Source organism: Leopardus geoffroyi, chromosome C3 (assembly GCF_018350155.1).
Source record: "Leopardus geoffroyi isolate Oge1 chromosome C3, O.geoffroyi_Oge1_pat1.0, whole genome shotgun sequence".
Classification (NCBI taxonomy): Eukaryota; Metazoa; Chordata; class Mammalia; order Carnivora; family Felidae; genus Leopardus; species Leopardus geoffroyi.
Genome location: NC_059338.1, coordinates 47,803,954 through 47,831,767, shown reverse-complemented (window position 1 = coordinate 47,831,767; position 27,814 = coordinate 47,803,954). Strand labels below are relative to the sequence as shown.

General features: G+C 38.1%; 1 protein-coding gene and 1 long non-coding RNA gene across 6 annotated transcripts in view; one reads left to right on the top strand and one right to left on the bottom strand.

Moving 5' to 3' along the window:
• The window catches only part of PLA2G4A (phospholipase A2 group IVA), a 166,303-nt gene that overhangs the window by 91,375 nt on the left and 47,114 nt on the right, over positions 1 to 27,814 (bottom strand). For 4 of the 5 annotated variants that reach the window (XM_045452710.1, XM_045452713.1, XM_045452712.1 and 1 more), the window contains 2 exons: positions 8,046 to 8,194; positions 7,218 to 7,331 (listed from right to left, as the gene is read on the bottom strand). The exons of the other annotated variant lie outside the window; for it this stretch is intronic. In XM_045452710.1, coding sequence (XP_045308666.1) covers positions 7,218 to 7,331; positions 8,046 to 8,194 — 263 coding nt within the window. The remainder of the gene's footprint in view (positions 1 to 7,217; positions 7,332 to 8,045; positions 8,195 to 27,814) is intronic. 5 annotated transcript variants of the gene reach the window in all.
• LOC123584989 lies at positions 9,227 to 11,351 on the top strand. The gene is made up of 2 exons (XR_006705825.1): positions 9,227 to 9,352; positions 11,113 to 11,351. It is a non-coding gene; the product is annotated as an uncharacterized LOC123584989 (long non-coding RNA).

The following is a 27,814-nucleotide window of genomic DNA, read 5'->3' as shown; positions in this document are numbered from 1 at the left end:
TGAATGTGTTCTACTCCTTGATGGAACTTGATGGAACTTAGGTCCAGTAGAGGACCCCAGGGATACAAGAACATTCTAAAGTGCCTTATAATTTAAAAGTTGTCTTGTGAGGGGCGCCTGGGTGGCGCAGTCGGTTAAGCGTCCGACTTCAGCCAGGTCACGATCTCGCGGTCCGTGAGTTCGAGCCCAGCGTCAGGCTCTGGGCTGATGGCTCAGAGCCTGGAGCCTGTTTCGGATTCTGTGTCTCCCTCTCTCTCTGCCCCTCCCCCGTTCATGCTCTGTCTCTCTCTGTCCCAAAAATAAATAAACGTTGAAAAAAAAAAAAAAATTAAAAAAAAAAAAAAAAAAAAGTTGTCTTGTGAAAATGTCAAAAAAAGACTCACATATGTTTCCACTGATAGCATCCCAAAATAAAAATGCATTCTCTTTTAAAGCCAGTAATTATTTGGCCTGTGTTTGAACTCTCACCTGCATCCAACTGATGACATTCACATCTTAGCCAAAGATCCCCCAGACTTCTCATCAAAGTATATACTTCTCTTGTTTCCTCTCCAAACTTTGCTTTGTCTCATTCACTTAGCTAAATTATAGTCTTAGCCTTCACACATCAATACATGATTTTCCAAAGAAATCATCCTGACACTAACTTATTCTGAACTCAGCATCAACACTACCATTTTTTTAAAAAAGCTTTGTCACTATCTCTTCTATAGAACTACCTCTTGCATTTTCAAGTTGGCAATCATGAATAAGCAATAATCAAAGAAAGCAATCAGCCAGAACTAGATACCGCAGCAGTCATGAGACATGGCTATTTTTAACTAATACCACTAATAGCTAAGTAAAGATGGCAAATAAAAACACCATACCAGGTAAACTTAGAGGCTACCTTCCTCAGAGTATTGGCCTAAACAAACTAATTTTGTCTAGAAAATAAAAAGAATAAATATCTTACTTCAAAATCTCAGCATTTTTATGATCCTCTTGAAGTGGGCTACTTTGTTTACACAAAACACACTAAATTCTGAAGATGTTATATCTTTCCACTTTAAAACAGGATTCTGTAACCCACAGCCACACTTGATCTATTCAGTAACAGGTGACTAGAGCATTTTTGAACTGTCTTAAAACAAATGATCACGAAACTTATAGGCTCTACCTGTATATACAAATAAGTTCATTTTGCTAAGTTCAAAAAAATACGTTTCATAGTTAAGTCGGTTCCATGAACCAAATGACAGATAATTAAATCTGGCCAGTTATAATTATATTGAGAATATCTAATATTTATTTAGTGCTTACTGGGCCAGGCACCGTTCTAAAGCTTTCCATACATCAATTAATTTAACCATAACCACAAACTTAAGAGGTGGGTACTATGTATAACCCTGTTTCACAAATCAGGGTGGCAAAGAAAAAGAAACAACTTGTCCAACATCACATGGCGAATAATTAACAGAATTGTGATTCCAACCCAGGCAGCGGCTGGCTGACTCTGAGCTGGGGGGTCAAAAACAGCAGGTCCTGCCAATTTCTCTCAGATGACAACTTTGATGCTCTCTCAACTTGTGACTCCAATAAACACAACCTCACCTTATTTTATTTATTTATTTACTATTATTTTTTAATGTATGAAATTTATTGTCAAATTGGTTTCCATACAACACCCAGTGCTCATCCCAAAAGGTGCCCTCCTCAATACCCATCACCCACCCTCCCCTCCCTCCCACCCCCATCAGCCCTCAGTTTGTTCTCAGTTTTTAAGAGTCTCTTATGTTTTGGCTCCCTCCCTCTCTAACCTCTTTTTTCTTCCTCTCCCCCATGGGTTTCTGTTAAGTTTCTCAGGATCCACATAAGAGTGAAAACATACGGTATCTGTCTTTCTCTGTATGGCTTATTTCACTTAGCATCACACTCTCCAGTTCCATCCACGTTGCTACAAAGAACACAACCTCACCTTAAATGCCAGCTAGAAAACAAAAAATGTGGACCCAGCTCTAAGATTGCCTTCTCTAATGATAATAATAATAATTATAATAATAATAATGACAACAACATAACGATAAAGAGAAGAATGATAAATAAATAAATTAAATAATTAAATAAATAAATAATGGAGTGACAAATCACAGTCTTGGGAAGGGCCAGATCTACTGTAAATTCCCACTCTGCGGCTTCTCTGGTCATCACTGCCACAAGAATCTTTCCTTCAACTCCTACGGATGCATTATAGCTGCTGCCACACTCATTTTCCTCAAGTCACCCTGCACTCCTCGTACCTGTCTGTTGCCACAGAAGTAGTCTGCTAAATTTGCATCACCTTTTTGTTTTCTTTTTTTTTTTCATCCTACAAACTTTATTTATTTATTTATTTTTAAATATATGAAATTTATTGTCAAATTAGTTTCCATACAACACCCAGTGCTCATCCCAATAGGTGCCCTCCTCAATACCCATCACCCACCCTCCCCTCCCTCCCACCCCCCCCTCCCTCCCACCCCCATCAGCCCTCAGTTTGTTCTCAGTTTTTAAGAGTCTCTTATGCTTTGGCTCTCTCCCACAACTGATGAATGGATAAAGAAATTGTGGTTTATATACACAATGGAGTACTACGTGGCAATGAGAAAGAATGAAATCTGGCCCTTTGTAGCAACATGGATGGAACTGGAGAGTGTGATGCTAAGTGAAATAAGCCATACAGAGAAAGACAGATACCATATGGTTTCACTCTTATGTGGATCCTGAGAAACTTAACAGAAACCCGTGGGGGAGGGGAAGGAAAAAAAAAAAGAGGTTAGAGTGGGAGAGAGCCAAAGCATAAGAGACTGTTAAAAACTGAGAACAAACTGAGGGTTGATGGGGGTGGGAGGGAGGGGAGGGTGGGTGATGGGTATTGAGGAGGGCACCTTTTGGGATGAGCACTGGGTGTTGTATGGAAACCAATTTGACAATAAACTTCATATATTGAAAAAAAAAAAAGAATATAAGTTCCATAAGGGTAGGGATTCTTGTTGTTTTGTTCTCTGCTGAAGAAGTGGTGCCTAAAAACTGTCTGCCACACAGTAGGTATTCAATGGTTATGTGTGAAATGAATGAATGAATGAGTAATTCCTTCTTATAACTCTCATTGTACATATTGTCCACACTATTTGGCACTTAAAACTGTATTATGCAAATACTAAACTCTAGTTAATGAAATGCTAAAGTGTTTAGGGGTAAAACATTTGTTGCCTGCAGTTTGTGTCCAAATGCATCAAAATAGTTTGATGGATAGGTAGATGGAGAGATATGTGGCAAAGTAAATACAGCAAAATGTTAATTGTAGAGTCTACGTGGCAATTTTTCAAATGTTCCAACTTTGTACATGCTTGAAGATTTTTATAATAAAATTCAGAGAAAAAAAATCTAATGCCTTTAGATCTAATCTAATGTCAGGGAAAGGCCTTCCCTGACAGAAACATTAGTTGCCACCAACTATTCCCTGTCACATCCCTCTATTTTCTTCACAGTATTTATCTCTAGCTGAAGTTCTGCTGATTATCCTTTTGCTTTTGTTGCCTATTTACCTCCCCCAATAGAATACAGGCTCGCTGGAAACCAGAACATCCTCTGTCAGGTCCTCTACTGTTTGCCCATCACCTGCAATACTGTCTAGAACATAACAAGTGTTTAATAACACCTAAGTAAGTAAATTAATGAAGAGATTCCTCATGCCACTGCTTAGTATATTACTTACCAGTTTACACACGAATGTCTACTCCTTTCCAGCTTATTAATTCCTTGAAAACGAACTTCTTGTCATTTTCTTAACATTTAGCAAAGTGTTAGCTGCAAAATTTTAGCTGCTCAAATTCTCATACTGAAAAATAATCTACTGACGGGTCAGTATTTTAAAATCACATAATAAAGATTTTTTTTTGGCATCCCCAGGTGGGCACAAAGTGAAGGATTTTTATTACTGCATTATTATTAGTTTGTGTCCATGGACACAACATGGAAAGAATTAAAAAGTTTTGACTAAAAAGGTCATATGAAAAAAGGTATTCTTTCTAGATCACAAAATTTTATAAATTAGAAATGGTCTTAGAAATATGTTAATCAAAACCTCTCTTTTAGAGATGAAGAAAATAAGACAGAAAGAGTGACAACTCAAACATTGTACAGCAAAATTAGTGACCTAGAGAAAATCAGAGAATGGGTCTCCTAATTCCCAGTTTCTGTCCTGAGTGGGCAGAGTAGGCTCCTTGGGAATCTGGCACTCTCCATTTAGAGGCTCTTGTTCTTTCTCTAGCTGGCTGCTGGCCATAGAAATCACTGTATGTTGACTCAGTATTGACTTTGGGAACTTTGAAGAAGTTTTTGCTAATGTCTTGGCTGGAAATATGTGTTCTCTATCTCTCTTTCTGTTTTTTTTTTTTTCTTTTTTTTACTACTTTGCCATGATCATTTTCAAGAATTGTTTAAAAGTCTATTTTCCCACATTATATCCTCCCAGTCTGCTCCCTCTCACCTCTGTGAACACTGTAGAAAGAAGCCCACATTCCTCTGAAAGGTCTGGTTCAGAGGTGAGGCAAGGCTAGACAGCTTGCATAGAGCACACCACATGATCTGGAGAAGACAGGGGCTCTCCAACCTGTGGTGCGCATTCACCTTTCTCCCCTCTACCATTACAGGTCACTAACTCAAACAACTGTCCTTCAGATAAAAACTGCAAAGGACTCTTAAGAACAGAGTGATGTAAAAAAAAAAAAAAAAGCTGTTTGGCCAACTGTTTTCTCAGGCACACTTAAGAAAATAATTATGTAAGCTACTTTAAATTCAGGAATGTAGAGAGTCTTTTTTAGAGCCCGGAGGTTACACAGCTAACCATAGGAAATGACAGGAGGAGAGGAAATGCATGTTTCCCTACAATATTTTCTCTTATAATCAGACTGAAGAGGGGGAAATGCATACTTTGGGAAGGCCAATCCATGCTTACAAAGCTCTCAACAAACGTGTATTAAGAACCAACTCCAGCAACATGCCTTAGGAAGGTCGGGGGATGTTAGCCTTGACCATCTTTAAACTTTACCCACGGCTCATCAACCTGTACCTGCCAAGCCTTGTAACTTGCCAGGCCCCAACTTGCTTTCTTCTTTCAAGACTACATGCCTTTGCATTTATATAGAGCTTAATGTATTCTGAGCACTATGTGTATGTATGGATACATCCATGTGCATACAGTATTGATATATAGTTCTATAACCAAGCACCATTATATATTTAATATGTAATAAATGATATACTTAATAAATACATAAAATAAGTAACTTTTAATCTATACCTTATGTACTAAACTGTATAAAAGTATAATTATAATAATTAAATACATAAATATATAATATGTAAATATATACAAATAACATATATAAATCTATATAAATCTATAAATCTATAAATATTTATATTTATATATAAATCTATATTAAATATATAATTATATCTAAATATATTTAAAATACATGTATATGTAATATACATTATATATTATACAGCTATATAAATAAAATTAACTCATCTAATCATGAGATATTATCTCCATTTGATAGATGAGCAAATCGAGGCACAGAAGAGCTAAGTGATTTGACCAGGATAAAACAGATAGTAAGGGACAGAGCTGGCATTTAAACACCAAATAGCCTGGCTTCAAATGCCAAGGGATTAAATCACTATGTTCACTGTTCAATCTATTCAAAATCACCTGCTAATACACAGCCATCCCTGGCTTCCTCCCCCAACACAGTCTGTCTTTATTCTGTCTTCCTACCATACTCTGCACATTCGTCATTGATGCTTATCTCACTGGATGGTGGTTTCATTTCATCACGTTCACATCTCCTAAGCGTGCTTCCTATTTCCACCCCTACCTCACCTCCACCCCACAGAAAGACAACTAGGGAAAAGCCTCCTGTGTCTTGTTCTTTCTTATATTCCTCGCACAGAACACAGTGGCTGGTACACAGGGCACTTCCATAAACATTTGCAAGAGGGATGAACGAAATAACTTAAAAAAGTCAACGGAACTGTGGGCTGTGTATCTCTTGGCACTGGAGTAAGACATACAGAAGACATGCTTCCATAAGCAGCTCAAGGAGTCGGCAGAGAGTGCGTAACTAGAGTGTCCTCAGGCACCTGGACTGCTCTGATTGCGTGAACTGGTCAGGTGGCCCTTTGGGCTTGAGTTGGTTTCTAAATCAGTATACCCTCATTCAATAAGTATACCCTATGTATTAACTCTGTAATTAGACATGCATAACCAGTATTCCTGACCTATAGGATTTTCGTGTACGGGGAGAGGGAGGGAGATGAGCAACTGAATGATTTAAATGATTCAGTCCCAATGAATACCACAGATAATTATCTTAGGAGTTCGGAGAAGGAGGCAGTCACTTGGGATAGCAATGGTTAGGGAGGTGAGACTTAAGGAATAGGCAGGTTTGAGTGAAGACAGCAAGTTGAAGTCATTCCAAGAATGAGCAAAAACAGAGCCTCTCCCAATAAGAAATTAATACATTAACCAGTCTCTGCATACTTGTCCACCAGTCGTTTACATTTCTCACTGTAAACTATTAAATTAGTTTCTTATAAAATTCAAAATCCAATGTTTGCTCTGTAGTAATAATTTTTCTAAGGCTTTAGTGTTCCTAAATTATTGAAATTTCAGAAACGCAGCAAACCTAGCATTATAAAGAGAATAAAAACCCCAAGACTATTCCTGTTGACCTTTCATTGCTTCAGCCCTAATTGTTTGAGGATTATTTGAGACAGATCCTCCACAGAGGCTTAATTTATTACTAAGCATGTAATTTTGGAACAGTTTGGACGTCCCAATAGTTTCTGAGTTCACTCCCTCATTCTCTCTTCTCTGCTTTTCCTTTCAGATTTCATATCTTCCTTCATCTTCCCAGAAGTTTTGTTAGACCTGCCAGTGGGATCCAAAGTCATTGCCTCACTGAGAGCAACAACAGAGATTAATGTCTTAATAGTATTTACTGTGATACCTTAACCAAAGTCTATAAATATCAAAACAATAAAAAGATTAGGATAAGATGTAAAAGGGAAAACAAAATTTTCCTCTTTAAAACACAAACATTCAAACAAACAAAGAAATAAAATTCCAGAATAAAGAGATTTTTATCTGACATAGGGTTGAAAAATAATCCTGTTGTGTTGCTTACTTGGTTGAAAATAAAAGGAACCTCTTTCTTCTCTCCCACTCTGATAGAGGATATGGGGAATGTTGCTGTTCCTAGAGTTTCATCCATGACATAATTGGCATCCATTAATGTGACCTGTAGACATTAAAAGGTAAAGCACAAGAACACAATTTCTCTTGGATCTTTGGAAATTATATCTAAAATCTCCACCACAATCAATAAATGAAAGTTTTCAAATGATCTTTAATAATCATTTGAGGTCCTCAACATTCAGCTTTGTTATAATACTTTGTCTTTTCTTTCAGACACATTTGCTACTAAAATAATAATTTTTTTTTCATTTTCCTGATTGACATCTTCATTATCATGTTTTCAAAAATGGGACTTTATCCCCTCTCAGGGGAAATGCTATTCTGGAGTATGAGAAATAAATTAATGTAGAAAACCCATGCAACCATTTTGGAAATGATCTATTTTAACTTCATTGAAAGTTAATGATTTTAAGTTAGAAGCCTTAAGTTACCTTAAAGTCACAATCAATTGACAATAGGGTTATTCTGTTATACTTGGACCTTTCTCTTTATAACACAAAACATTTTCTCCAAAGCACTCAAGGAGGATAAACAATTCTTCCCAGCCCTACCTAACTCTTGTGTTTTCCACTGGACCTTCCCATCACCCGGGTGGGGGGGGGGTGGTGGTGTCACATCACCTGGGGGGCACCATCTGGAGCCTAGTATGCCATGCTGCACAGCTGGACTCCAACTACACCCAACTGAAGAGAAGGGACAAAGCACCAACTTCAACATGAATTATGACCATTGAACAGTCCACAAATGATTCACTGACCTCCAAAACATTTTCCTGATTAGGATCCAAAATAAATTCAAAGGTCTCATTCCACACTGGGTTTATGTCATTATTGAAGTGTCTTGTTCTCTTCCTGCTGTCAGGGGTTGAGGAGATGAAAAGTTCCACATAGGGATCTGGGGTATCAACTATAGACAGCAAACACAAGGGAGAAGGATACAAAGATGTGATTCATAATTCCTAATTTGTTTTTACTGTATGCTCTGTCAGATTATTTTTAATGAATCTGCCATCACATATTCAAAATGTCTGAGACAAGATACTACATAACAGAAGAACATCACAGGTTATATACTTCTTACACATTATGTCCCTGCCCTTCACAACAGTCCTGTGGGAAGGAATCGTTTATTAGGTGCTTTACTCAGAATTCTTCTGTCCACTTTAGGACATGTTCAGTCAACATGTCAGTCCAACTGCTAAATGATGAGAGCAATCTCACCCAGCTAACTACAATATAACCGTCACCCCAGGACTCTGATGGTGACAAGGTCATGGGTTCAGGATCATAGTCTACAACAGAAAAAAATTATCCTAATTACTTTCTTTGCCAAACAATGACAGTCAGTGTGAGAGAAATATTGTAGTTATAGGGTTGCCTTGTATAGCTGTACAGGCTGCACACTGAAAGCACCTATATTAGTAATCCATGTATGTTTCTGTATTTATTTATTTATTTATTATTTTTTTTAAATTTTTTTTTTAATGTTTTATTCATTTTTGAGACAGAGAGAGACAGAGCATGAACGGGGGAGGGGCAGAGAGAGAGGGAGACACAGAATCGGAAGCAGGCTCCAGGCTCTGAGCCATCAGCCCAGAGCCCGACGCGGGGCTCGAACTCACGGACCGCGAGATCGTGACCTGGCTGAAGTCGGACGCTTAACCGACTGCGCCACCCAGGCGCCCCTGTTTCTGTATTTATTATAGCAGTACTCAATCAGATGGAAGTGGGTGTCTCAAGGAAGTGACAGCTTTTTCTTTTCTTTTTTTTTTAAACTTTTTAAAATGTTTATTCATGTTTGAGAGACAGAGCACAGGCAGGGGAGGAACAGTGAAAGAGGGAGACACAGAATCTGAAACAGGCTTCAGGCTCTCTCAGCACAGAGCCCAACATGGGGCTCGAACTCACAAACCATGAGATCACGACCTGAGCTGAAGTCAGACGCTTACTTAACCAACTGAGCCACCCAGGTGCCCCAGGAAGTGACAGCTTTTTCTACTGTACATAAAGACTTGCTTGAGTCAGGGCATGATGTGGGTACCATTTTAAATAGAAAGAAACAAAGGTACTATTTAAATTTCTTCCCACTATATATACACTTAACAACAAGGCAACTGACTAAGCCGTGGAAACATTGATCACTCCCTCCTTAGTGGTTCCACTGAATCCTTCACCGTCTTACAGCATTGCACACACTACATTTCATGGATGTAATTACACATTTATCTTTTCCTACAAGACTGTCAACAGCTTGAGGGCAGTCATCAAGTCTGACTCAACTTTATCTCTTTAGAACTTAACAACCATCACAATATTCATAGGTCTCCTAACTTAAGGACTTGACTTTTCTCTCTAACACATCCTTTCCCAAGTGGCCATTGTAATTCATAACCACAAAAACCAACAGTTGAGTAATGCCTGCTAGGATCTCCGTTAAGCACTGTACACACATAAGTCTCATTCAAATCTCCCAACAGTACTACAAGGTAAGTGCTCTGTTGAGACAACAGGAACTGAGGGATGTTAAGCAATCTGTCTACTATCATACAGCTGGTAAGTCTCAGGGGAAGTTCTGACTGCAACAATCATTCATTTAATGACATCATGCTCCTAAGTTCTAAAGATGATATCATAAGGTAGGCATTGCTATAGAAAGTAGAAAGAGTCATGGAAAAGAAGAGGGAAGGAGAAAGAAAGAGAGGGAGGGAGGAAGAAAGTGGCACAGATGTCCACACAAAAAGATATAAAAATTGAGAACAAAGGAAAAGCAAAAATAATAGTTCTCAAATGATTGCTTTTCAAAGAAATTAAAAAAAAAAAAAAAACCTTTGTCTTTCAACAGTAGTTATGGCCATCAAACAATTTAATCAGTGCCCTTCACTTAATTTTTAAACACTGTTCATAGTTCTATGTGGTGATCACATTTTTAAATGCCTTTTTATGGTAAAGTGGAAAGATTTGTGAATGAGGTATAAGCATTTGGAATTGTCTTTTATTTAATTTTCCCATTTGGACCTTATGCATTGATAGTTAAGGGCAGCTGAGTCTCAAAAATAAGAGTGTAATATAAATGCCTAGGGTTCTACTGGGCACCTGACTGGCTCAGTTGGTTAAGCGTCTAACTTCAGCTCAAGTCATGATCTCACAGTTCATGAGCCCCACATCGATCGGGCTCTGTGCTGAGAGAATGGAGCCTGCTTCAGATTCTTTGTCTTCTTCTCTCTCTCTCTGCCCCTCCCCCGCTTGCAGTCTCTCAACCAAAATTAGATAAACATTAAAAAAAGAAAAACCTGCAGACCCCTGACCCTCATTTCCTAAGACCTATGATCAGCAGAGAACTTAGAAATGTGCAGTTTTAAAAGTTTAGTTATTTTTGAGAGAGAGAGAGAGAGAGAGAGAGTGTGTGTGCTCACACACATGAGTAGGGGAGGGGCAGAGAGAGAGGAGACAAAGAATCACAATCAGGCTCCATGCTGACAGAGCAGAGCCCAATGTGAGGCACAAACTCACAAACTGTGAGATCATGACCTCAGCTGAAATCAAGAGTCAGATGCTTAACCAACTGAGCCACCCAGTTGCCCCAGGAATCTGCATTTTAAAATAAATATTCTAGCTGATACTGATGTAGGTCATCTTCTGTTCACACTTTCGATACCCTGTTTTAGAGAAAAGGGAAATAGGTAGTTATTGGAATTTTATTTATTATTTATTTTTATGGAGGTATAATTGGCATATAATATTGCATAAGTGTAAGGCAGACAAAGTGTTGGTTTGATACATTTACATATTGCAGTTTCTAACCCAGTGCTTGTATCTCTCAACCAGACCATGGAAGACAAACTAGAAAACAAAAGTACTGAGCAGGAGGGAAGGCAAGGGGAAACGGGCCAAAGCAGAGGCGGGCAGGCTACAAGGTGACTCTTCCCACCTCCTCAACCAGGAGATGTTGCTTTTCCTTAACCACACTTGCCACAGCACCAGCCCTCAAGACGGCAAATCAGAAACAAAACTACAGGTTAGAATAGCAGGTGGTGGAAGGCCATAAAGAAAAATATCTTCCCTCTTTTGAGTAGAAGTCAACACGTGATTTAAAGGAGACGATTCAACTGGTCCTTCACCTTAAATGTGCAAAAATGGAGCCCCTTCATTAGCCCATAGGGCAGGTTCTTTCTCATGGGGCTGATGCTCTTTTCTGTTTTCCCCAAACACTAGAACACACAAAACCAGGCAAAAATCAATCTAGAAAACAAAAAGTGTCCGGGAAGAGGAGGCATGCAAATGGTAAACGTCACTCATTCGCTCAACAAATATTTGAGTGCCTACTCTACGCCAGCAACTACCTGTCAAGAAGCAGTTTGGCTTTACCAGGCCACCGAGCGTGAAACTGAAGATCTGGACTGTGGAAGTGACTCAAATGCTAAGAGCCTAATTTGAGAGGCAAAGGTAAACGGGAGACAAGCAGATACACTACGCCCATGACTAGTAACTCAGTCACTCGGATTATTACACACAAATAAAGTCAAATCATAGGTGGAGAAATTGCCTTTGAGGCTTGGTCTTCCTCTGAATCTGAGGAAAGGAGGGAGAGGTTTTCTTGGGCCAAATGAGGAAGAGAAAGCAGAAAGTTAAGTTCCTTGGGAGAAACCCAAGAAAAGAAAAGAATGCAGCAAACTGAAATAGCATAAGTCAGTCAGGGATATAACCATCTTCCAAGCCATCCTGGATGCTCATTTCAGGTTATACACCCTGGCAAATTCTAACTCTGAAAAAATGATAAAGAAAATACCGTGCGACAGGATGCCAATGCTACATTTATATATCAAAACAGGGACAGACCTCTTTTAAGAAAACCAGAACCCAGTTTAAAGCTGTCACTTTGGATTCTTCTTTTCACTTTTCCCTAGCATCAATAGTCTACAACTTCTGTCAAGAGTGGTAGTTGTTTTAGTTTCTCCTCTCGCTTCATTAGCGAGAGACCTCAGTTAAGATGTCAAAGGGTGCTGGACAGTGGAAAACCACCGACAGCTGCAAACTTTGATAGTGCAGTTGGCATCACTGCTAATCTTTGCAAGCTGAGAAACATCTGGCAGTGGCAGGCACTGCAAGATGAAAAAGAATTTTAGGATGCTAGTTTCAAATTGGATTATGCTAATCACACAGCTCACGCCCTTTATATAATCTATAATCTTCATTGGCACCATAGTACATAGAAGCTTTTTTTTTTTTAATGTTTATTTATTTTGGGGGGAGAGAGAGAGCGCGCGCACTAGCGGAGGAGGGATCGAGAGAGAGAGGGAGACAGAGAATTCGAAGCAGGCTCCAGGGTCCGACCTGTCAGGACAGAACCCGGCACAGGGCTCGAACTCATGAATCGCAAGATCGTGACCTGAGCCAGAGTCAGACGCTAAACCGACTGAGCCACCCAGGTGTCCCACACACGGAAGCTTTGAAAAGGGAAAACAGTCCGGTTCGACAGCACAACTCAGCCAGGTGCTTGAGAGAAGTTCCTAGATATGCATTCAGGGGAGAAAGAAGTCAAATGTAGGAAAAGAAATGTTTGGGTTTCTTTCTCCTGTATACTTAGTTCATGGTTTTGTGAATTGATGCCTATAGGGTAACTGGATGCTGAGTCAATGATTCAGCTTCGCCTTGATTGGTTCCAGCAAAACAGGTGGTAAAGCAAAGATGCAATGTGTGGGCAAAGACTTCCTCTCATTGCATCCTTTTATCTAAATTCTGACAAACAAAAATGCAAGGGGTGTGGGATACAGATCTTTTTCTGCTCCCATAAAGATGACATGAAACTACATGCACCTGAAATAGCTTCAGAATTCCAGGGTTGTAAAACTTCTCATAAACTTTAGTAGTTTAAGGAGTGCCTACCTAAATTAATAACAGGCCCATCTGCCACTTCAGCTTTGTCTGAACAAAATATTATATGATTCATGATAGGGGCTGATGGCAGCTTCTGTACTCTGTAAGTTCTATTTTAAATATTCTCCATTTGCTTTCTCCTATCCATTTTGCTCAGCAACTTAAACCCTTTGCTCTAAATGAAGGTGACTCATAACCTGATACAAAACAGCCAAAAAATCCCCAAAAGAATAATCCCCCCAAATTCCCAGCCAAAATATCATTTTCCAAATAGCTACTACTATTGATGGTGAACTTAAGGTAGTGTTTCTCAAAATTTAGTCCCCTCAAATATCTTCACAGCATTGTCTGGAGTGTTAAAAATGCACATACTTTGCGTCTTCAGTCAGAGCTCAGGCTTGGAAATCTGCATTTTTAACAACTTGACCAGGTGGTTCTTAGGTACACAATTTAGAAAAATGTGGTTTAAGGTATATGATTAGAATCAACTAAAGAACAATAATATAAAGAACACAGACAGAAAAGTAGAAATATTTTGGCATTGAGACGTCAACAGGCTTACTGGCCGTCTGTCATGGAGTCATGCTGCCCATAGACTATATTAAGCACAATCCAGTAATTCACTTCCATTTCTTTCCAGCCATTAAAGACCTTTTCAAGTAGCCACATGAAAACAAATCCAAGAATAAAGTATGCAGGGTGTGTTAGCAGGCAACGTATGTAAGGTGATAGACTGAATATTCAAGCATTCTGCTTCAGTTACCACCAAAATAGGAGTACCATAAGACCAAAAATTAAATAGTAATTTGTTGAAATAAATGCTTCTGCATATCACTTTCAGCTGTCATCACTCTTTGAAATATGTGTGATTTCGATTCTGTGTCTCCCTCTCTCTCTGCCCCTCCCCCGATTCTGTGAAATATGTGTGATTTCATGATAAAGGTAATTATATGGAGCACTTAAAGCTTTTCAACTTAAAGGTTTAAAAACTTAAAGGTTTTATGATTACCAAACTTTCACTCCCCAGGTTCTATGCTGGCTGAGTGACTAGCCAGGAAAGTGATTGTTAGCCTCACCGTAAATGTACAAATTGCAAGAGCCATTTGGTTCTTTTTTACCATAAAGTTTTTGTTGAAGGATAAGATATAGGCAGAAGAGTTAGAAGATCATTGCTACAGTCTGTTGAGTTTTCAGAAACTGAACTCACTCACAATATCACCACCCAGATCAAGATACAGAACGTTACCAGCACTCCGGAAGCCTCCCTCAAATCCCTCCAGCAGGGTGACCAGTGCCCTGCCTTCTATCGGCATAGAATATTTTTACCTGCTTTTTATCAATAGAATCAATAGCACAATATGTACAACCGGGCCACCATTAAGTATGCGAGATTCATCCACAGTAACGTGTAAAATATGTTCGTTATTATTGATGGAAACTATTCCACTGTATTCCATAAAATGTTTATCCATTTCACCGTTAATGGACATTTGGATTATTTCTAATTTGGGATATTACCAGTGGTGCTGCCATGAACATTTTGGACGTGGCTTTTGTTGTGTACATATGTATGTTTCTGTTGTAAAATTCCCAAGAATGGAATTCCTTAGGTATGAAATTATTACACTATTGTACACGCTGATGTTAATAGTCATACGGCAGCACATCCTTCCAATACTTAATACTGTCAGTGTTTTAATTTTAAACATCTGGTGGATGTATGATGGTATCTCAGTGTGGATTTATTTCACACATCTTGGATGATGATGAGGTTGAATACCTCTTCTTTTTATTGGTCAATTGGTGATTCTCTGGAATGAAGAGCATACTCAAATCCTTTGTCCATTTCTTTCCATTGGGTTGCCTGTTTTTTAGATTAATTTATGAATACTTTACATATTCTGGATGAGTCCTTTGATAGACATACATAGGTTGCAAATATATTTTCTCAGTTTAGGGTTTCCATCTTTTCACTACTTTAAATGATGTCTTTCGATCAAAATAAATGCCGAACTTTAATATAGTTCAGTGTGTCCAACTGTTTTCTTATAATTCAGGTTTTTTGTCTTTTTTTTTTATTTTAGAGAGAGAGTGAGAGACGGTGTGCATGTGTGTATGTGTGAGTGGGGAGGGGAGTGGGGATGGAGGTGCAGAGTGGGGCAGAGAGAGAGAGAATCTTAAGCAGGGCTCAATCTCACGACCCTGGGATCATGACCTGAGCCAAAATCAAGAGTTAGGTGCTTAACTGACTGAGCCACCCCGGCTCCCCTGCTTTTTGTCTTTTAAGAAAACCTTAGCTATTCCAGTGTCATAAAATAGTTTGCATTGATGTCTTCAAAAATCTTACTGGTTTTACTTTTTCTTTTTAGATCTAAATTGGAATCAATTCCTGTGTATGGTGTGAGGGGAGTGTTATGATTTTTTTCATAGGGACTTGGGATCATTTACTGGAAACACTGCCTTTAATCCTAGCATGGCAATGTAACTTTTGCATTAATCAAGAGGTCACATAAATGCAAGTCTGTTTCTGGATTTTTATTGGTTTATTCGCCCATTAGTCTATTCATTTACTCTTGCACTAATGCCACTCTGTCATAATTATCCTAGTTTTATAATAAATTGATGTCAGGTAGTATATGTTGTCTTTCTTTAATTTCTTCGGTTATTCTGGCAGATATTTTATTTCAACACTTCATAGATGTCATTCTGTTATCTTGTGGTTGTTTTTCTAAATGTCTTTTTTCCTCTGGATACCTTTAGAACATTTTTTTTTCTTTCTCTTTAGTTTCCAGCAATTTTACTGCAATATGCGTAGGGCTGGTATTCTTTGTACTTATCCTTGAGTTCATAACCTACACACACACACACACACACACACACACACACAGCCTTTCTCCTTCCCAGTGCTTTCTATCATGCCCTAGATATTCCTTATGTTTTCCTCTATAGTTTATTTCCCTTTTTGTTCTCTGTGTTTCAGTCTGGATATTTCCTACTAACCTATTCCGTTAATTAATTGCCTCTCTTCAGATGTGTCCAAACGACATCAAACCTATCTATGGAGTTTTTAATTTCACTTGTTGTTTTTAGTTGTAATTCTTCCATTTTATTCTTTCCTATGTATCTGGATCCCTGGTAAAATTCTCCATTTGTCATCTATTTTCTCGAACATATCAACCATAGTTGTTTTATATAATCTGTGCAGATCTATTTATTTTTCTTGATCTTAGTCTTTGGTATACCTGATGATTCTTGGCTCAATGCCAGACCTTTCTATGAAAAATGGGAAGGGACTTAGATCTACCTCCACAGAAGCCCCATCTTATCTTCCGGAAGGCAGGCAGGGAGAATAGGATGGATCTCCTGAACTTAATCAAAAATGGAACTGACTCCAATCTTTTTTTTTTTTTTTAATTTTTTTTTAACGTTTATTTATTTTTGAGACAGAGAGAGACAGAGCATGAACGGGGAAGGGGCAGAGAGAGAGGGAGACACAGAATCGGAAGCAGGCTCCAGGCTCTGAGCCATCAGCCCAGAGCCCGACGCGGGGCTCGAACTCATGGACCGTGAGATCATGACCTGAGCTGAAGTCGGACGCTTAACCGACTGAGCCACCCAGGCGCCCCTGACTCCAATCTTTATAAGGTTCAGCCTACCTCTTGTTCAGTCCCACTGAAACTTCTCAACTGAGAGCCCAGGGTGTTTCGAAGGCCCCTTTTCATTTGGAAGTTCTGAATTCCATTTTTTCCCTCTTAGCACTGTGATGCTGCCAATATCTCTGCTTTGTTTTGGGGGGTATTTTATGTTTGCTCCTCAGCCTGTTGCCCCACACAGATTAAGACTTTGTTTAGTGCACATGGTGAAGGCGCTGACTTTCAGCTTCTCTGAGTTTCCCTTCTCTCAGACGCTCTGCCCCTCAAATTCTAACTGGCTTGTCTTGGAAATGCAGTTTTTGTGTCCCCAAATCCTTTGAGATTGTCAGAGCTCTGGTGGATTGTCTGCCTCTTCACTACTTGGCTACTTCCCACATCCTCGTGACCCCCCCCAAACCCACCTAAATCCAGCAGTGGATTGAGGGGGGAAAGATGGCTTGTAGAACACTGAGGCCTACTTCAATGACTTCTCTCCTCTGAGATTTTGGTCCCTCAAATCCCAGTTGACTCAGCAGTTTTCAATCTTTCAGACATTCTTTAAATTAATTTAACCTGTGTCTTATAAGTTGCACTCAGAGGAAATGAATGTTCTGCTATTAGTTGCTTCAGCATAGTCCAATGCCTACTCAGTCATTAACTTGACCAAACATATACTAATCCCTATTCCTTTTATTTCCGTTCTTTACGTGACTGCCCAACACTTATTACATTTCTCAAGTCACCCACCCTATCCGCTACTCCTCATCTGAGGGTACAACTCAGGCTCATACTTCACTGAGAAAACAAAAGGAGAGGATTAGATGGATTCATTCAATTTCTCTTCCCTATACTTCACAACTGTAAAACCATATTTATAATTAGAAAATGCATTTATTCATACTTAAGTTCTTCCTTCATGTCTTGGAAGAACAAGTATCCATACATTCTTCTCTCAATGTCATACTATTCGACCTCCTCTCAGATATTTCTCATTTATCCCCAAGCCCAAATTTAACCTGTAAACATTTGCTTTGCCCTGGCTACACCTTCGCAACCTATAAACAAACACTGATCATCAAAAATAAATAAATAAATAAACAGGAGTGCCTAGATGGCCCAGTCAGTTAAGCAACCAACTCTTGATTTTGGTCATGATCTCAAGGTTCATGAGTTCGAGCCCCGCATTGGGCTCTGTGCTGACAGTGGGGAGCCTGCTTGAGATTCTCCCTCTCTCTCTGCCCCTCCCCTCCTCACATTCTCTCTGTCTCTCTCAAAAATAAAGAAATAAACTTAAAAAAATAAAATAAATTCATTATTTTTGCTAATTCCTCAAGATCTTTCCTACCCTCATCAAAGAGTTTAGAAAAATAAATGCAGTCTATACTTGCAGCTTCTAATCCCATCATCTTGTAAAATTCCGACCCATTATGCTCCACCTTTTTTATGACATAGTGTTATTCTCCCTATTGTAACTTTTTTCCTCAGCTTTACTGAATTATACTAGACATATAACACTATGTAAATTTAAGGTGTACAACATGATGATGTGATACACATATTGCCAAATGATTATCACAGTAGGGTTTGTGAACACCTCTATCATCTCACACAATTACCATTTCTTTTTGTGGTGAAACCATTGAAGATCTACTTTCTTAGCAACTTCCAAATATAGCATACGGTTTTGTTAACTACAATCACCATGTTGTAATTAGACCCACAGAACTTATTCATCTTATAACTGGAAGTTTGTTCCCTTTGACCGCCATCTCTCTATTCCTGCCTCCCATCCCCCAGCTCCTGGCAAAAATCATGCCTCAATCACAGCTTCCATGGAGACTTGATGAATTTTTTTTTTTCTCAATGCAGTACCCTTTACGCAAATAAATGATATCATTATTTGCAATTTCCTACCTACCTCTGTAAATATTCCCTCAGTATATCTTGCCCTAAGTTTCCCCCTCAGCTCACCACTAAATTGTGGGCTTTCATTTCACATCTCTTACAAATCCTTCAAAGAATCCTTCAAAACAAAGTGAACCCCTTAAAAAATTAATGTTCATGTATTCAAAACCAACTTATAAAAGAATTATCAACTATTCATATTGTCTTTAAAAAACACACTCAATATGCACCCCTCAGGTCACATGACCCACACGAAGCCTGCAGTTTGATTAATCTCAGATCCTTTAAAGCCGATCATCTTCAAGGCTTAAATGGCAGTCGTGATACATTCATTTCCTTGATGCTGCAAGGAGGACAAATATGAGATTCTTGATTCCATGTCCATATATACCTATTGCCAAGTAATATATCTTTAAAGGCTTCCATCTTTCTTTAACCATTCTGAATCAATTCTTAAAGTCCTTGAATCCTTTCTTGGCTCTGGCTTCCACATAAATATGATTTTCTCCCTAATCTACATTCCTGAGCCCCTCTCTACTCTGAGACTTTGAATCTTCTTCTTGAATGCCTTTGAAAAATACCTCACACTCAACATGTACAAAACAAGTTTATTCTCTTTCCACCTTTCTTTCCTTAGCTGCAAGACAAAGGAAAAACAAAGCAAAATGAACAAAAACCTGTTAATTTTTCCTGACTTTCAATGTCTTACTTGCACGGAACCATCACTTCCAGCCCCAGAGCTGGACACATGAGGGTCATTCTCTTTTCCTCACAGCTCCTGTATCCAATCTGCCTCCGAGTCCCACCTAGTCCACCTCTAACGTGGCTATCACGTCTGGTTCCTCAAGCCCACTCAAAATATTACCACCTCAGTCCAACTAAGCAGTGCCTCTCACCTGGGCTGTTCACATCATCTCCTAGCTGCTTGCTTCCCCCACATTCCAACCACTCTTCACAAAGCCACCACCACGATGTCTTTGGGAAACACACTTTTGTCTTTCACTGACTGACTCTGAGGGCAGGCCTATGCATGGTGAGGAAGGGTCACAAGGGTGCTCCCGACCGGACCCCAGGTTCTCTTTCCAGTCAGTGACCCTCCTCGACCACACGCTGCAGAATCACGCCCACAAGTCAACATGTAGGCCACGTGGCATCTCTGGAAGCCAACATTTTGAACATTCCACACAGTCACCTTGATGGTGGAAGCATTTGTTCTGAGTAAGAAAACACGGCTTCTGTTTTACTTGTGCACACCATTATGCTTTCCTTTGGCATTTCAGCTGATAACTAAATGCTAGTAAGGTGTTGTCCTTGTCCTAAGAATATTCAAGGGTCCAAATACTGTACACATAAAGGATGAGCAGAAGGAGATGTTACCTGTATTTTTTCCTTATCCTGTTCATACATCTCTAGGCAACTAGTTCTGTTTTCTTATCAGGTAAAATTGGCTACTGTAAATCATATTCCCCAGAGGCCTCATCTATATACATCTGCATAAAACAGAAGTAATTCCACGTAAAGCTTCAACTTGCTGAGTTAGATATTATTATTCCCATCATGAAGGTGAGGAAACAGACTCAGAGACTTTTAGTAAGTCTCTGAGCAAGGTCATTTAGAGATAGGGTTTTAATTTAGGCTTTCTGAAAGCCAAATTCCTTGCTCTTTCAAATAATCCAACACTAACTCCTACCTATTTTTGCCTCTACTAAACTGTAAACTAAGTCTGAAACATTATAGGAATATATAAATATTACTGAAGTAATGGATAATGGGCTAGCCCTGAGCAATACTGCAGAAAAGGTGACATTTTAGGCACAGCAATCTCCCCATTCTTAACTTCTCTCTGCTCTTGCCTAATATATCTCAACCTTCCTGGAGCTTTGTCCCACCCCATTCATTTGTATTTTAATATGAGTCAATGCCAGTCATTTCTTCCCAGTGCATTTGCATTTAACCTTTACTTTCAAGTTCTAAACGCAGTAATAATAATAATAATAAATGTTTGAATCTCATCTGGCCACCCTTAATACCTCTAAGGAATTGGGTAGAGTGTCAAGGGACTTGTTTATAGATAGCAGTCCCTGCTTCTTCCAGAACAGGCTCAAAATTGGAATGGTCATGGCTATAGATGCTGAAGGGGCAGTCCCTGAAAACTGCTGGAAATACAGAAGCTAGAAAAGTTAGTGAAGAATCCAATATAGTTTAGTAAAACAGAACTTTGCTAGTGATTCTGGATACATTGGACAGAGAAGAGAAAAGCCCTTGCAACAACAGCAGCATTGTCTACGTTCTTAAATAATCACAGAATACCTTATCCTTATTTGAAATTACAAAGCAGTTTTAGGGACGTCTGGGTGACTCAGTCGGTTAAGTGGCTAGCTGACTCTTGATTTCGGCTCAGGTCATGATCTCACGGTTCCCGAGTTCGAGCCCCACACTGGGCTCTGGGCTCCCAGTGCGGAGCCTGCTTTGTATCCCATCTTCCTCTCTCTGCCGCTCCCCAACTTGGATGTGTGCATGCGCACATGCTCTCACTCTTTCAAAAATAAATAAATGTTAAAAACAATTTGAAATTACAAAGCAGATAGAGTCTCCAATGTGAACTCTCCTTATTTTTTCATTTTCCTTTTTCTCACAGCCTCAGATCTACAAAAGCGCTTTCCCAAGGCACGTGTGTCCCTTTGTAAAGGGACATGAAACTGTCAGAATGTATCATCAGCCAAGTGGATGTCAGGAAAAAAGCCCAATAGCATCTCTGCACAACTGACTGGGTGCAGTTTAAACTAACAATTGACTTAGTCCATTAGTGAAGTGGTCTACCATCTGGCATATAGTAAAAATAACTTACTGTAAAGAATGTTGATATTCACAAGAAAACAGAGAGAGATAAATGCAAAACAACCCAAAGCAAGCTAAAGGCCAATCTACAACAGAACTGAAATTTTCGTTGTTACCTACATTGCCTTTTTACTTAAATCTCTATGATAACTTCTTGGAAGGAAACAAAAATACCTTTGTTATCAGCATCTATGTTTGGAATATTTTTTAAAGATTTAAAACTTAGAATGTTTCTTGGCATCTGTTTAGGTTGGAGAGAAAGAGTAATTCTCCAGAAATTCTTATATATTATTATAAAACACATTAATTTATTTATATTATTAATGTTAGTTCTATGGGTTTAGTTGTACGTGTGCATTCTACCCTATACAAGAATAATTCTTATTTTTCATTAAAATAGGAACTCTCAGCCTTGACACTCTTGGTATTTTGGGTCCGATAATTCTTTTGCTTTGAGATGCTGTCCCTGGCCTCTACACACTACACACCAGAAGGGATCTCCCAATTGTGACAACTAAAAATCTCTCTAGATATTGCCCAAAGTGCCCTGTGCAGCAAAACTGACCCCCAGTTTAGGGTCAGTATACTCAAACAAGGCATTATCCTTGCTACCTGACATTTATTCACTAGCATAAACCATTAAAAAAAAGCCAGATTCCTTAAATAATAGACATACCATGCCCGTAGACATACCATGCCAGCCCGATGTTTAAGACCTTTTATGATTTTTTTTCTAAACTGAAGTATCAAAAGTATTTAATAGTAACAAATTAAAATTCTACTGAAGTTATAAAATCCGTCTCCATTCTAGCTGTGAAGTCTTCTGGGAAGTTTATTGCCAGCACTTTTCAAAATCAGTAACATCATACAGCCTAAACACACAATTACTGAGTGCATATCTTCTTGGGTTGGTTTTCCAGACTTATTCACACCTGTTTCATCTTATCATCTAGGCCATACAAAGCTCAGAGGCAAAGCTACTGTACAAGTAAACATCAGAGTGAGAGAGATTTAAGTTCTAGCCATAAAACCTAACAGCTGTGTAATTTGGGAACATTTACTTAATGTCTTTTTAAAAAATTGTGTATCTGTAAAATTAAAATAAAAACAGCATATATCTTCTAGGGTTACTAAAATGAATAAATGCAGTATGTTAAGTTCTATGAACTCCACTTAATAGATTTGCTTATTTATTTAACACATATTGTGTATACTATCCATCAAGCCCCTTTCTAAATGCTTCATAATCTTATTTAATTCTTGTAAAAAAAAACCTATGAGGAAGGTATAATTGTTACCCCCATGTAACCACTGAGGAAATTGAGGCTTAGGAAAGCTAAGTTACTTACCCAAAATCATGGAGTTAATAAATAGAAGGGAGATTTGAATTCAAGCAAGCCAGTTCCAGAGTCCTTGCTCCAATCTCTAAGCCATGCTTCCTCTCTGGTATGAAATAGGCACTGAATAAAGTTATCTACCACATGTATTATGTTTATTTCTTTTGTACTTCTCAAGATAGCAGATGCTCAACATTTATTGATGAGGACATTAATAATGGAGCCTTGCTTGGGGCGCCTGGGTGGCTCAGTCAAAGCATCTTACTTTTTCATGATCTCATGGCTCATGGGTTTGAGCCCTGCGTCAGGCTCTGTGCTGACAGCTCAGAGCCCAGAGCCTGCTTCCGATTCTGTGTCTCCCTCTCTGCCGCTCCCCAATTTTCTCACTCTCTCTCTCTCAAAAATAAATAAAAATTAAAAAAAGAATAATGGAGACTTGCTGGAAAAAACACTGGGTTCTATTTCTTTTAACATTTGTTCTCCAAAGTTAAAATTTCCAAGCTGTTATTTCATTTTGTAACTGCAGATTTGGATTCACCTTATATATCAACTGAAAATAAATTTGTCTAGAATTTTATCTAAAATATTTCATAAAAAATATATTGATGCATCATGGGGAATAAGAACGGAAAAGTACTTATGAGGAGTCAGTGAAATTTACAAAACTCCCAGACTATCCCTTGGCTGAGTTTAACTTAACTTAACTTCAATCTCTATGTCTTAGAATTTTTAAGAAATATTTTAAAATATTAAAATATACTAAAATAGCACACATGATAAATGTTTTCACATACATGCTCAAACTTTTAGAGCAGCAGAATTATTCTCTTTGACATAAAAAGTTTAAGAGCATACTTTTCTGAGGAAACTTAAGAAACATTTAACTATTTTTTAAATTTTACTCCATGAGATATTAATCACACATTTTCAATACAGAAGTGGTGATGTATGATTTTTGGCAAAGAGAATTTACTTAGCATAAGAAAAGAAGCCTGCATATCACTCAGTTTTTAAAAAGTTTTTAGAATGAAGATTTCCCTTCATTAAACATTAACATGCTGAAATATTTAACATGTAGAACATTACCATGTTGAAGTATTTTTGTGAAAAATATGAAAGTATTTTAAGACCAAGAAGTTTAAGTATAAGACATATGTGATACAAAACTAAATTAAGGAGGTTCTATCACTGATAGTCTTGAAAAAAAGGAGAGAACATGTGGATTATGTCCCTATTAGTACCGGTGACGTACTCTTCATTTTGATAGGAATCTGCTTTCCTTATCTCACAAAAGCATTGCTACCAAATATACAACTGGAAGATGCTGTTAATCTTATTGAATAAATGTGGTGAAAATCTACCCCAGGATCAACTGATATTATCAAAATATATAGAACAGTATTTACAGTACTCATCAGACCTAAGCACAAATATATACATACGAGTCACACACGCAGAGAGATCTAATGACATTTAAATAGAGAAAAAAACGACTAACTGTCCTCCTAAAACCATTTGACCGTTTAATAAACTACATGAGTTAAATGAATGAAGAACAGTAGTTCTTTCCTAACACAACCTATTTCTCAACTTTGTAGAAAATACAAGATAAGAGATGAGAGATAGGCATGTTCTGGAACACTTTATTCATCTTGAAATTATCTCCCATAAAGAGGCCACTGGGAAATTGTTTCATTATACACAGAATTTTTTAAATCTTGGGTGGATACTCAAAAACATTCCAAAAATATTAGTAAACCGAAACTCATTCATCATAACTTAAGGGCTAAAGCCTAGGGAAATGTTTGATTCCATAAAAAATACACATATTTGGCCAATAGCAGTTCCATTTATTTATATACATATATATTTGAAACCCCATAATTAATCCAAGAAAAGGTTTATTATATTAATCCAAAGGTGTTATAAAATATATGTACCTTGAAACCCAGGAAAATTCTAGATAGCTATGGATAGAAATAACAGATATTTATAATCTACCAAAAAAATGGAGTATAAAATTATTTTTAAACTTCTCTCTTTAGTGAGGTAAAAAGAAGGCACTACCCAAGAAGAAAGGTATAATTACACATATTTACAAATATCATTTGTCTATTCATTCATCCAAAATTCTGAGATCTTACTACTACTTTGCCAGTCTCAAGGCTAAACACCTATTTTCTAAAACGTAAGATACAGGCCACAGTTTTATAAACACATGGTTGGACGCCTATGTGACAAGTGTTAAACAGAAGTCTGGACAGCTGGCAGAGGTGCACAGGAGTGAACTGTGCCCAAGTGCATCAGAGAAGACAACGGAAGTGCCATTCTACCATTTATTTCTTCTAAGCTGAAAAAAAGAAGGATCCGTTAATTTGCTCAACACAGAAACTCACAATGGAAATTTGTCTCCAAGGTGAAAAACTGAAAAATTATCCCAGTGCATGGACTATCCCAAAAGAATATTCTTTAGCTCACACAAAGATTATATTTAAGAAATAAATGTCTTCTTGGGGCACCTGGGTGGCTCAGTTGGTTGTGTGTCTGACTTGGGCTCCGGTCATGATCTCACGGGGTTCGTGAGTTCGAGCCCTGCATCGAGGTTGCTGCTGTCAGTGCAGAGCCTGCTTTGGATCTTCTGTCCCCCTCTCCCTCTGCCCCTTCCCTGCTTGCACTCTCTCTCTCACAAATAAATAAATCTTAAAAAAGAAAGAAAGAAAGAAAGAAAGAGAGAGAGAGAGAGAGAGAGAGAAAGAAAGAAAGAAAGAAAGAAAGAAAGAAAGAAAGAAAGAAAGAAAGAAAGAAAGAGAAAGAAAAAGAAAGAAGTGTCTTCTTATGTTGGTATCTGAAATAATTTTAACAATAATAGATAATATCATTGAGGTCTTACTATGTGTCAGGCATATGAGTCCTTCACATTAGTTAATGCATTGAATTCTCATAACATCTCTATGGTGAAAAAAGAAGACAGAGGAAACTCGCCCAACAACATGGGATGAGAGAGTAGTGTTTTGCCTCTGGAGACCATACTCTTTCATAAATATATTTGGCCTGTTTCCTAGGGATTTGATCACTGTGATATTCACGAAGGTCTACCAGAGATAACATATTTTTATAGTAATTTCTACATTGCTCTTGCTGCTACTGAAGATTCTCAAAAAACTTAAATAGATAACGTTCCTCTACGTACGCACCCAACACTCTGCCTCTCAGGCTAACACTTACAAATAGGAAGGTTGAGTTCTAGGCTCCTTTCCCAGGGAATTATTAACACTATGCATTGCAGGTCATGTCCTTTGAAGAGGCTAAATCCTCTGGATGGTCCTAGAGGTGAGGGGATTGAGCTGCTGCTGGGGAGAACAAGACTGGAGGAAGAGGGAAACCTTTCCCAGACTTACTGAATCAGAATCCACACTTTCAACAAGAACCGTGGGTGACTCACTTGGACATTAATGTTTGAAAAGCACTACTTGGGGAGATTAGGTCAGCCTTGGACCTGCAAATGGCACAGCTGTTTAAAAATCAGGAACTTGATTTAGATCTTGCTATGAGTTTATCTACAATAAAACATCATTTACCCACAGACACAGACTTTATGCAAATAAAAGCTTGAGGTTCTTAAGAAAACCCAAAAAGAGTACCTTAAGATAGAAGCAATACAATCTTATTAAAATTGGTTTCAACATAATGAGCTCATAATTCTCCCAAATATATTTATTTTTTTCTTAAAGTTTAAAGGTTGGAATTAAGCTCTGTGTTCTCCTGAATACTTAAGGAAAGTAGATCTATCTGCAATCCTACAACCGTCTTTGGAAACCCTAACGTTGGTGATGCTAATTCTGTAAAGAGAAAGAGTTCGGTGTCTGTTGAATCATGTTTCAGCCCCTAAGATGAAGTCAGAAAATGGATATGATAGTGTTTTTGAAACAATAAAATACTATACCAGTATTAGATATTTTTAATATCCTAATTATGCAAATGATACATTTTCGCACACTGAGATTAGCAACCAGGTCCGGGAAGGGGCTGTCCTGCTCTTGGCTGGCCCAGGCCCTTAGGTAAAAACCACGAAATGAGTGAGATGTTATGATTAAAATGTCAACTCTGACCCCTCAAAAGACAGCTCACGGGGTGCTGCTAATTATATTATGATGTTTTGACAACATTACATGATATTTTTAAATGGAGATAATTAGAAAAAGATGATTTATCAAGGGACAAAATAAAAAATAGATATAATCTTTGTATTATCTCAAAAAAAAAAAAAAGAAAGAAAAAAGAAAAGGGCAGATATAGGCATTTTACCAGGAATCAACCATTTCATTTTTTTGTGGCACCCTTGAGAAAGCCCGCACATACTCAGGCAAAACCAAAAAAACCCAGTAGTAATCTGTCATTCTTCTTTATCAACATGTAAAATTTTATGGAAATTTGCCTTCTCAAATAAACGCAGACAATATCAACAACAGAAGAGGGTATAGGTTTCTGCTATCATAGTCTTCACAGATCTTAGGGCATTTTTTGTAGTTTTATCTTTGTCTATATTGAGAGACATTCTATATACAAAGAATCCAAATTCAGTTTACTTGGTAATTCGTATTGATCAAGCTCACCACACAATATCATCAAAACTCCTCTTAGGAAAGTGACAGCTAATGCCAATACCTTTTCTCACTGTAATAATCTCCTACAACTTCTCAGAAATAAAGTGCTTGGTGATGTATTGCAACCCTTCACTTTTTTATGCTAACCTTCTCACTGAATTTGTTTCTCTAAGGCTTTTTCTTGTTCTTCCTTCTTATCTCTTCCTGACTTTCTATAAACTCATTAAGGTGATATAAAGGGTTAGTAACAATTGCCCCTCCTCCAAGAAATTATGTAACAACTCAAATGAAACAAAATCAAAATACAAATGCTGAATAAAAAGTTCACCAGAATGTC